General features: G+C 38.7%; 1 protein-coding gene across 2 annotated transcripts in view; it reads left to right on the plus strand.

Moving 5' to 3' along the window:
- The window catches only part of AKAP6 (A-kinase anchoring protein 6), a 461,709-nt gene that overhangs the window by 320,526 nt on the left and 129,162 nt on the right, over positions 1 to 12,021 (plus strand). For both annotated transcript variants that reach the window (XM_059373059.1, XM_059373058.1), the window contains one exon: positions 7,211 to 7,359. In XM_059373059.1, the coding sequence (XP_059229042.1) occupies positions 7,211 to 7,359 (149 nt within the window). The remainder of the gene's footprint in view (positions 1 to 7,210; positions 7,360 to 12,021) is intronic.

Below are 12,021 nucleotides of genomic sequence, written 5' to 3' on the forward strand. Positions count from 1 at the left end.
AAGGCATGTGCTACATCGAAGGTTAAGAAAAGTTTGTGTCATAAAAGTAGGAATGTATTTCCAAATGACAAAGCTATTGGCAGGAAAAGTATAGTCTTCTCTCTTTCTCACCCCCCTCATTGTTTAAAGGATCTTCCTGAATAACTGTGAACTCTTCCAGAAACAAACTGTGGCATTGCTAATGTCTCATCCAAAAGCTTAAATTACTCTTCTTCTTTAAAAAATGAGAAATCAGATTTTATTAAGCTAAAACAAGTTCATACCCAGAAGACTTAATACTTGTTTTGAAACATGTTGTGAAGATTACCACACGAAGGCAATAGCTAAAGTTTTCATTCTATATGTGTGTGACCATCCTGGTTAGTTTCCAATGTGATATATGACATATAAGATCACTCTGTTAGCTGAATAAAAGATTACCAAGTGAATCTTGAATTCTTTTCTCCTTTTTTTTCCTAGAGAAAAGAAAACAAGTTACATATTTCAATAATTTTCTTTTGTCGAAGAAAAAATGATCTCCTTTCTAAGTGAGAATGAAGCCCATGGGTTTCAGAAATCAAGCCAAGGCTCCTGCAGCCTCCAAACAGTCTGTTTTATTCCTTTGTACATTTTAAACCATTTCAGATTTTCAAACGCAGTGGAATTTTTTCAACCAATTTTTATAGAGTGCCTGTCCTATACCCTGTGCTGTGCTGGGTGCTGTTGATGCAGCAACACACACATAGACAAAAGTCTCTGCCCTCAGGAGGCTTCTAATCCACTGGGGGAAGATGGACAATACAAAATAAGTAATATGGTTTGGCTAGAAATGGCAAATATGTGTGAAGGAGTATAAGAATTGTACAAGGGTGGGTGTGAGTTGAATCTTTAAGCAGGAGAGCACAGAAGACCTGAATGAGAAGATGACATTTCTGTGAAGATCTGAGGGAGGTTAGGGACTGAGCTGTCTTGCAAACAAGGTCAAGTGCTCCCAGAGCATCCCTACTAACCCTGCTGGAGCAGGTCAGGATAGGTTGAGGACTGAGTACTGACTGTTGGCAAGGAGAATGTGGACAAAAGCCTGACTGGAGTGTATTCAAGAGAAAATCGGAGAGGAATTGGACACAGTGAATAAAGAGAACGTATGTAAAAGTGATTTTGCTGTAACACAGAACAGAGATATGGGGCTTTAGCCAGAGGATAGATTAGTGTCAGTTGGTGTCTAGGGATTATTTATCCCTTTTTTTCTTCCCCCCTCACCAAGGGAAAAGCAGTGGCATTTTTCTGGCTGATGTACTTGTGTTGATGAGAATAAAACAGGAGAGAAAAAACTTAATGCAGGAAAGAAGGACAACTTACTGCAGAGCTGATCATCTTTATGTAAATAAGAGAAGGTCTGGTGCACAGGTGAAGGGATTGGTCTTAGAAATATGGAAAGTTTCCACAGAAACAGGAAGGAAGGAAGAGGATGTGGACCCAGAGGCAAGAAGGCAGGTAGCTGTGGTAGGAAGCTATGAAGTACAGTGTGAATGAGCAGACAGACCTTTAACTGCATGAGTTAAGAAAGAGTGAAATTAATTTTAACCTTCTCAGGATACTTAACCCAGCAAAGGATGCTGGGATATGCAGTGATGATGAAATAATGGACATTTCTTAACTAAATAAGTGCTTTTTAAGCACAAGGTCAGGGATATGTCTATATGTGATTATAGAAGTGATGATGTGTTTAATCCCTCAAGATTGTTAGGGAATTTAACCCCCCAAATTTATCATGGGTTAGCCATTTTGTTATTAGATACAATATGAAGGGGAAATATATGGTTGAGTAATTATTCAGGACCCAAGGAAAGTTATTGAATTTGGATCAGCACATACGAAGCCAAATTTAAATAAAATATTTTAGCACACCATGTCTTATGTTCTGATTAAGTTATTAATTTGTAGTCAGAATCTAAAGAGGAGTATCCCTAGTGACTTAGGCTCTAGGTGCTTATGAAACAAAGGGGGAAACATGCTATTAATGATAAGCAGAGAAGGAATAATACTCAACCTCAGATGAGAAGACAGTGTTTCTAACTTTATTATATATACTCGTCTGCTGGGATGGCAATAACAAAATGCCACAGACTTAATTTCTGTAGCTTAAACAACAGAAATTTATTTCTCACAGTTCTGGAGGCTGAAAATCCCAGATCAAGATGATGGCTGGTTTGGTTTCTGGTGAAGCATCATTCCTTGGCTTGGAGATGTCCACCTTCTGGATGTGACCTCACATGGCCTTTTCTCTGTGTAGAACTCTTCATCTTCTTATAAAGACACTATTCCTATTGGATTAGGGCTCCACCCTTGTAACCTCATTTAATCTTAATTCCCTCCTTAAAGACCCTGTCTCCAAATATGGTCACATTGCAGATTAGGGCTTCAACCTATGAACTGGGAGGGAGAGGGTACTAAGACAATAACATTATATTAAAGGTTTACTAGAGGTACAAGTTACTAGAACCTCTTAAGCATTTATTCGGGCCACTGGCCTGATGGAAATTTGATTCTCTTCTCAATGCATTGTTCTCAGAGTATATCAGGAGGTACGTGCTTTATGAGCATATTTGGACTAACCCATCAGATGAGTCTCTTGCCATGACAGAAAAAGGAGATGGAAAAAGATGAAGGTCATCACAGAAACAATGACATCTTCTGCTGGCATGTTGTTGGATAGTATCCAAATTCCCTAACCTAACATCATCTACAGCCTATCCCCTTCACTGTTAGCAGCCAAATGCACCAACGCTCCAGCCACCATTCTCTGAACATGCCACATCCTTTCATAACTCTAGGCCTTTGAATAGACAAGTTACTCTGCCTATAAAGATATCTATCTGCTTCTTCACCTGACAAAATCATACCCATACTCCCAGATCTGGTTCAAATGCCACCTCTCTCAAGCTTTTATTACTCATTCCTCACTTTCAGACAATTATCTTTTTTTTTTAAAGATTTTATTTATTTATTTGACAGAGAGAAATTACAAGTACACTGAGAGGCAGGCAGAGAGAGAGAGAAGGAAGCAGGCTCCCCACTGAGCAGAGAGCCCGATGCGGGGCTGGATCCCAGGACCCCGAGATCATGACCCAAGCCAAAGGCAGCGGCTTAACCCACTGAGCCACCCAGGTGCCCCAGACAATTATCTTTTTAATTCCCATCCTCCCCCATATTCATTTCACTTGGCATACTTGTAGCGATCTGTTAGCATAACTCTTTCCTCCAATATACTATAGTCTCTTGGGAAAAGTAGTCCCTTCTTGTTTTGTTGTTCTTTGTACCCACAGTCCCTGGTGCAGTTCCTGACACATGATGAAGACCCAATGAACATATGAGTAATAAATGGATGTATGAGTGTACAATTCAATTATTCAACAATTATTTCCTGAGCCCCTCTCATGTTCCAGATACTGCCAAGGTGTGGGGAGTACAAAATAGCAAAGGAAATAGACACAGCCTCATTATGGAGCTTGGAGCCTGGAGACAGAGACAGAAAAAAAGCATAAATCAGTAAATACAAGAATTTTAAATTGTGTTATGTTCTGGGAAGAAAATTAACACTGTTCCATAAAATAAAAGAATAGAATGAATATACCTTTGATAGGGTAGTCAGGGAAGGCCTCTCTGAGAGACGAAATGTCAACTGAGAGCTGAAGGACAAGAAGACGACATTAGTAAGAGAATGTTCCGGAGGAAGGGGACAATATGTACAAAGGTCCTGAGAGATAGGAAAGAGGTAAGGACGACAATAGGTAAGGACGACAGGGGCATGGTGAATCAAGAGAGAGACAAGTAGAAAATGATATCTGAGGTAGGCAAGAACCAAATCTTTCGGGGCATGGAAGTTTTGGAGTTCTGTTCTGTTTTGTTTTGTTTTTATCCAAATGCAGTATGAAACCAACTTATGTTTTACAAAAACCACTATGGCCACTGTAAAGGATGGTTGGAGGAACAGCAATGGATGAGGAGGGATACAGAGTAGAAGATATTTGTTGTACTGCTGGGGAAAGGGGACGAAGGCTTGGACAAGGCTGACAGGGCCAAAAGGCTGGAGAGACATTTTGGGCGAGGAATCAATGAAATTTAGTGAGTAAATGGCTGTGGGAAATAAGAAAAGGAATAGTTAAGGAGACTTTCAGTTTTCTGACCTGAGCAACACATGGTGCCATTTGCTTGAAAGAGAAGACCTAAGTAGAGATAGTCCTGAGGGGTGTGGTGAGGATGAGAATGGAGAGTTCTGTTTTGAGTTCTCCTGCCTTAAAATAAAAACAAGTAGCAACATTAGGTGGTTGGTTAGATATGTAAGTGTGGAGCTCAGAGGAAAAGATTGGAAGCCATTACTACAAAGACTGCATTGAAAGCCATGGGAAATAGTATCAACAAAGAAAAGTAGTCTAGAATTAAGCCCTGAAGCAACAACCACCAGTGATCTCAGCTGTGATTCAGAAATCAATCAATGAGCTATCTGTAAAACAGATTTGGGGATAGTGGAGAAGGACAGAGGGAGAATGATAGAGAACCCTTCACATTAGGTCAGCCAAGGGGTAATGCAGGCTTCAAGTAGAATAAGTGAGAAAGGTCCTCTTTCTGTCATCATATATGCTTTCTCATGGCATTCTCATTTCATGTCCTAATGCCAACTATTGCTTCTAGGTTTATATATTAGGCTTAATATTTCCACTTGCTTACTGAACATCTCATTTTTGTATTCCATCAGTCCCTCAAACCGAAAGATTCAGATCCACCTCATCTGTTTCATCCATCCATAGTTCTCTTTTTAAACACCTACTTCCATTGATAGCACCATGGGCCTCTCTGACCAGGAGGTAACAGGTTGATCTGTAACTGAATCTATTCTCTCTTATTCCTTTTTATTTTCCTTAATGATATAAGTTGCCAATTCTGTTGATAACCCATCAGTAATGTTATTTAATCAAGCTGAGCTAAATTATAAAATATATCCAAAAATATCCTCTACTATCATAAATACTAGTAAATAAAATTCTTTTAATCAGAGATCCAGTTTTACTATTTTTTTAAGAAGTGTACTTTCTTCAAATCTTCCTCCTAAAAATTTATCTTCAGACTAAGATATGGTATGAGAAAAATTTAACCAGTCTGCAGAGAGATTTAGACTGGCGAAGCCATTCAACCCTAGCAGAAGGAGCTACTTTGGTTCTATTTTTATCATCACTTTTAGGAATGAATCACTGAAAGCAGAGAGAGAAATAGAGATGAATAGGAAAGACTTGGGCCATCTAATTCATCTCTTTGTTAGTGCGGGGAAGTTTCCTATATCAAATGCCTGTGGGATGTTGTGCAATAAAAGTCTTACATTGCAACATTTCAGTCATTTTCATAAGGTGACTAATTATCTTTTAAGTTGCTCTGAGCATCGTTCTCTAGACTCTTTTCCATGTATCCCTGCCATATGAGAGCTGTGTGCCTTGGTACACAGAGATGGCCTAGGATCTCAAAGGGATTAGTTCCAATTATTTTTCCCTGGCAGTGGTGTCTACATGAAGTTGACCTCACTCTTGATGACTCTTTTTGTGACCAGTGGCACACATTTGTGAGATCATTATCCAGAACAAGGAGTGGTCCAATTTGTTGCCTTAGGATGGTTAAAAACTAATAAGAACCTCTAGGGATCAGACATGGTTCTTGGCACCTAATGGTGGAGATACACTATTTGAATGGGGTTTTTCAACAGAATACTTGATCTGGGATGATCTCCTCATTATCTGTACAGTGGAAGGGAAAGGTAGAAAAGGGTTAGCATTTGGGAGGATTATTGTTTTTCAGTTCTCTGACTATTAGTTACCAATTAGTTTAGGCAAGAGAGGTTCACATGAACCAAATGAAGATTATAGTTTTTAACTGACTTCTGAAACTTCAATTATAAGAATATTGTAATTTTTGCATTTTTTTAAAGTTCCTCCTCGGTAGTCAACAGCACTCATAATTAACTGCTTGTAGAAAGCAACAACTTAGGAACTCCGGAATGGCTTGAGATCTTACATTTCATAAACCACACTTTTCATTTACAGAGTCCTGATTTACTCTTTTAAGCAGCTGCCACTTTATAATGCTGCTTGGGGTTTGTTTTCTCTTCCACGGTCAAGTCTATAAAGGCCAAGATCAGGCAAAAGGCCTTGGTTGGCTTACAAAGTTGGCAGAAGGTCATGTCTATCTTGGCTTTTCTTAAACGTTGTAGAATGCTGGCAACTACCCAGCAGCTGACCCAGAACTGTTTTAACACAATATGTAACTAAAGTAAAAAGAAGTAACAGTTTGAAGGCTTATCAGAAATGTGAACAGACGTGCCTGGATTTAGTGAGGTAGGGGGCCAAAAGAAAGAAGAGTTCCTTTGGTCCACAGTGCACGTGAACTCAGCATTTTCCCCTCCCTGTTACCATGGGCAAGCATTCTTGGTCTCATCTGGTGTTCTGGAGAGCCCTAAAGCCACAGGGATCATAACAGCTGCAATAAATAAAGCATCTATTCAGTACATTTCGATGCCAAATATTATTCAGCATTCTTTTGGCCTTGGCTTGATAGAAAACAGCATGGTGAACTTACTACCTCTCTTTACTACAGTAAGCCTCAAGTAACTCTGAAAGATATAACATTTCAAACCAACACAGCAAAATCACTATTCCTTCTGTTTTTAAATTAAGATGATAATACAGAGGACCCCAAAAATGTAATAAATGAAGTCTATTGTCTCTAGTGAAGATGTATTAGAATTGGTAGTAGGCTTTTTTATTCTTCTCAGGGAATATAATGAGAAATGTTCAGAATATGTGTCCATGCAAATGTATGGGTTGGAGGGAGATCTTTAAAAAATAAATGTTACATATGTGGCAATATGAGGAAGAATATTATTAAGGAATTTCACAGAATTTTTATGTAAAATCTCATCATACAGTATTATGATCTCAGGGATATTTGGTGATATTTACTGAATCTTTTGAGAGTTCATTTATTCAGGTCGTATTTTAAGGAGGAACTTATAAGATTCAGATCTAAAATATAACTCTGTAATATGCCCAGCTGATCCCATTAAATCCAGCCCGAAAAGGAGCAGTATAATGATGTGAACAATTCCCATTCTTTGAGTTGTTACACCTCACTTGAAATGCATTCCTTCTGGATTAACACAGCAGTTCCTCTTTGTTTCTCTCTCCAGACTGAAGTTCAGCTGTGCTACCTGGAAGCACAAAGAGATGCTGTTGAGCAGATGTCCCTCAAGCTCTACAGTGAGCAGTACACCAGCAGCAGCAAGAGGAAAGAAGAGTTTGCCGATATGTCAAAAGTTCATTCAGTGGGAGGCAATGGGTAGGGAGCTATTCTTTTTTGTTGTTTGACTGTTGCTAATCTCTACTTTTTCAGTGATTCGCCACCGGTTGGTGTATGACAGGCATTTCCTCCTCAGCACACAGACCCAGGCAGGCTCGGGAGAGTAGGCACGTGTGTCCTGTTGCATTTGTGCAGGAACTGTGGATTTTAGTGGCCCCTGTCATCTAGCCCAGAACATCCTAACTTGGTGGTTCTTTTTTCAAAGCAGCCTTTTTACAAGTTTTGAATCTCTGTTTCAAAGCAAATATGGTAGGAGCGTTTGTGGGACTATGGTGTTGGTCTTTCTTCTTCATAAATCTTTTTTCTGTGTTTTGTCCCCCTTTTTAAATTTTACCATTTATTTTAAAGTCTACCCAAGGAACTTTTAAATATCAAAAACTCACTGGAAATTTGGGAGAACAAAATTTTCCTGACAACACAGATATTTAATAATTCTTTAGATACCCTGGGTTAGCCAGTCAGCCTCACATAAAGTCAATTGGAATAACAGACTAGTGCTAGCATTGCCTATGGTACGTGAAAGGACCAGACATCTTCAGTGACCCACCAGTTTCATTCAGCCTGAGACATATGGCTGTATTTACCTTATACTAACTCCCCATACTATTAAATAATTAACTCATGCATTCAGATATTTCCAGTTGGCTTTAAAGTTATGCAAATATTGTGTGTGTGTACATACAGTTTTTTCTCTTTTTGTCTTTTCAGGCTCAGTTCTATTATTTTATAGGTAATTATTAAAGGATAAAACAGTACTAATTAAATTTAATTATTTCATTATTTTAATGACTTAATAATAGTATACTCATAAAAATGGAAACAGTAACCTATTTCAGTTTTATACATGAGCCAGACAGCACGGGGGAGAAACTGTTCCCCCAAGTTCCATTACATGTTAATAAACGTCATACAAACCTATGGGGTGTGACTGTAGCCAAAATATTTCCTGAAAAGCCAAGAGGAAAGAAATCTTTTCATGCATTTGTTTGCATTTGTATTTTAAGTGCTTATAGTTACAGATATTTGGGGATAAATTAAGTACCGATTATAAATTCTGTCTTGTGATATAACCCAGGTTCTAAGAATCTAGGGAGAGGAGAAGAGTCATAATTCTATTTAGGAAATGGCAATGGACTTTTCAAATTTTCAAATTTCAAATTTTCAAACCTATGTAGTTTGCTGCTCTAGCAGGGTTATTTTATAAATAGACACATTATGTATATATTTGATTTATCTTATGTGATTCAGGAGATGTTCCTAAGGACTCATAAAAAGAAAAGTATAGCAGCAAATAAGAAAGAAAAGGTTAAATCTTGGAGCATGAACAATAAGCTGTTTTGAGGCTTTTAATGTGCTTTAATTTCTCTCAATGCCTAAATAGTCTTTGGTGTGGATGCAAGCACAAACTTTAGGTCACATTCTCATGTTTTCTAAAAGCCCTGGGGACTGAGCAGGCACCACGTGCTTCTGACCTCAGATTCCAAGGACTCAACCTGAACACTTACTCTGGGCTCCACAAATCATACATTTGCCCTGGGAATTGCTTAGTTAACAACAAGCATTGTTCTGTGAAGTGGGAGTAGGTGAACTTGCCTGATATCCTTTGTTTATGCTCCTTGGGGTGCTGAAGGCTGTGCATTGTGCAGTAATTTAAGAGTGTGCTGAAGAAAAGGCAGCTATTTAATACTAAGGACAAAAACCATATACTCCTTTCTATTTTTTGTTTATATACAGAAAAGCATTGTTGGAGGAATGTATGTGGGTGAGGTTATCTGGGGTGTCCTGCCCCTAAGACTCCCTGCTCCCACAGTCAAATCCTTAATTCTGGAGCCTTAAGAACACGGCCTTGTAAAATTATCTGCTCCAATGATACATAAACTTCATTAACCATTCCTTTTGTTGCATAGAATGAGCATTGTTTCCAATAAGCAACTGTGGGAATAGTGTGGGCTTTCTAGGGTCTTCATTCCAGATACAGATGTCCAAGCCACCAAAGAGAAAATTAAGCCGGTGATACAGTTCATGTATTTTTATTTCCTCCCCATGTCTACGTGCGTACTAAGAGTATGTAGTTGAAAAAATGTATAAGCTACTCCAGGGAAGACTCAGCTGCTAGACAGAATGTGATCTTAAATTTCTACAAAGTTTACATAACCACAGTATTGCTTAGAAATGAATTTTAACCTCTCTGGCTTGATGAAAAGTTCGCTATCAAGGTGATAGAACAGAACTTATATTCAACTATGAACTGTGTGTTTAGCCATCATGAATATGTGTGGCAGAAAGATCTCCCCGAGTGTATGTGAGGCTGTGTGAGCACAAGTAACAGCGTTGTTTACCTATGGGAGACATTTGGCACTGGCTACCGCATCACGAAGTGGGAAACTGGCTTCCAGGAGGGACATGCGATGCATGAGTCACTGACGATTCTCTGTGGGAGCAGACTGGTGCTTTTCATGCCTGCCAATTTAAATGAAAGCGCTCACAGATGGTTTTGTTTCTTTCACCCAGTCAATGTTCCCTGAAGGCCTACTGTGTGAGCAGCACGATGACCTGGGCAGAGTTTATCGAGAACACTTAACCGTATATTTTGTCACGTGTACCCATACCTTCCTGGCACCTCTTTCTATCAAGAGGTTGTCTGATTTCATTTTTGAAATGAATTCCAGAGATGCTGTTTAATTTACTAAGTAGCATCCTACTTGCTCTCAGGACTTACTGTCGATCACAAACCATGTCTTTTGTTCAGTTTATAAATCATAGTACTGGACGGCAAAAAGGCTAGGTGGTTGGCGTGCCTGGGATGATTGGTGAAGTTGCAGCTGAGACCTCAGTGCTGAGTGGACAGTTCACTCTGAGGATTTCATTCAGACCTTGATAAACACTTCTTCCTCTGAATCCTCTATTGTGCATATTCCATAGTGTATGAAATTAAATTATGGTATTTTTCTACTCTGGAGAAACTGAAGAGTCTTAAGGAGATTTCATTAAAGCCATAAGGAAGTTTGGGCAAAATGGGAGGTAAGCTTAAGTGAAAATAAAATCAATTTCATTTATTTGCCAAATATTACTGATAGGAAGTACAGAGATTAAAGGCCAAAAGGAGAATGCTCACAGTTTGGTAGGAGGGGCCAGTTTGTAAGCAATGTAGACTAAAGGGCCATTAAGTGCTAAGTTTGAGGTCTTTATTGGGTAGGGGCTGTGGCTCCTGGAAGGCAGAGCTCAATTCTGACCATGGTGGGGGACTTGGAGCAGATCAGGAAAGATAGCAGAGAGAGGGTTATGGACTTGGTCCATAATTTTTGAAAGAAGGCTTGGTCAGTGATGTTGAGCATCTTTTCATGTGTCTGTTGGCCATCTGTATGTCTTCTTTGGGAAAGTGTCTATTTAAGTGCTCTGCCCATTTTCTAAAAATTGGATTATTTGTTTTTTTGGTGTTGAGTTGTGTAAGTTCCTTATATACTTTAGATATTAACTTTTGATCAGATAGGTCATTTGCAAATACCCTCTCCTATTCAGTGGGTTGTTTTTTTGTTTTACTGATGGTTGCCTTTGCTCTGCAAAAGCTTTTTATTTTGATGTAGTCCCAGTAGTTTATTTTTGCTTTTGATTCCCTTGCCTTAGGAGATGTGTCTAGAAATATGTTGCTGTGGCTGATGTCAGAGAAATTACTGCTTGCTTGTGTTCTCTTCTAGGATTTTTATGGCTTTGGGTCTCGCATTTATTTAGGTTTTTAATCCATTTTGAATTCATTTTTGTGAATGCTGTTAGAAAGTAGTCCAGTTTTGGGGTGGTTGGGTGTTCAGTCAGTTAAGCATCTGACTCCTGATTTTGGCTTAGATCATGATCTTAGGGTTGTGAGATCAAGTCCCATGGCTCTGCACTAGGCATGGAGTCTGCTTAAGATTCTCGCTCTTCCTCTGCCTCCTGCTCCCTATCTCATCCTCTCTCTCTCGAAACAAGAGAAAGTAGTCCAGTTTTTGTTTTGTTTTTTTTTTTGTTTGTTTGTTTGTTTTGTTTTAACATGTAGCTCTCCAGTTTTCCCAGTACCATTTTTATTGAAAAGACTGTCTTTTCTTCATTATATATTCTTGCCTATGTGTATTGTAGCATTATTTACAATAGACAAGGCACAGAAGTAACCTAAATGTCCATTGATAGATGAATGGATAAGGAAAATGTGGCATGTATACACAATGGAATATTACACAGTCATAGAAAAGGATGAGATCATACCATCTAAAGCAACATGGATAGACCTAGAGGTTATTAGCTAAGTGAAATAAATCAGACTGAGAAAGACAAATACCATAAGATTCCACTCATAAATGGAGTCTAAAAAAAATGAACAAACAAAAAGCAGAATCAGAATGATAGCTACAGAGAATAAGCTGATGGCTGACAGAGAGGAGGGGGTAGGAAGTGAGCAAAATGGTTGAAGGGGAAAGGAAGATCTAGGCCTCCAGTGATGGAATAAGTCACAGGAACATAAAGCAGAACATAGGGAATACAGTCCATCATATTGTAATAGTGATGTAATGGGACAGATGGTAGCTATACTTATGGTGAACATAGCATAACATACAAATCTGTCCAATAACTAAGTTGTACACCTGAAACTAATGTAATATAGTGTATCAG

The sequence above is a fragment of the Mustela nigripes genome, chromosome 13 (assembly GCF_022355385.1).
Source record: "Mustela nigripes isolate SB6536 chromosome 13, MUSNIG.SB6536, whole genome shotgun sequence".
NCBI lineage: Eukaryota > Metazoa > Chordata > Mammalia > Carnivora > Mustelidae > Mustela > Mustela nigripes.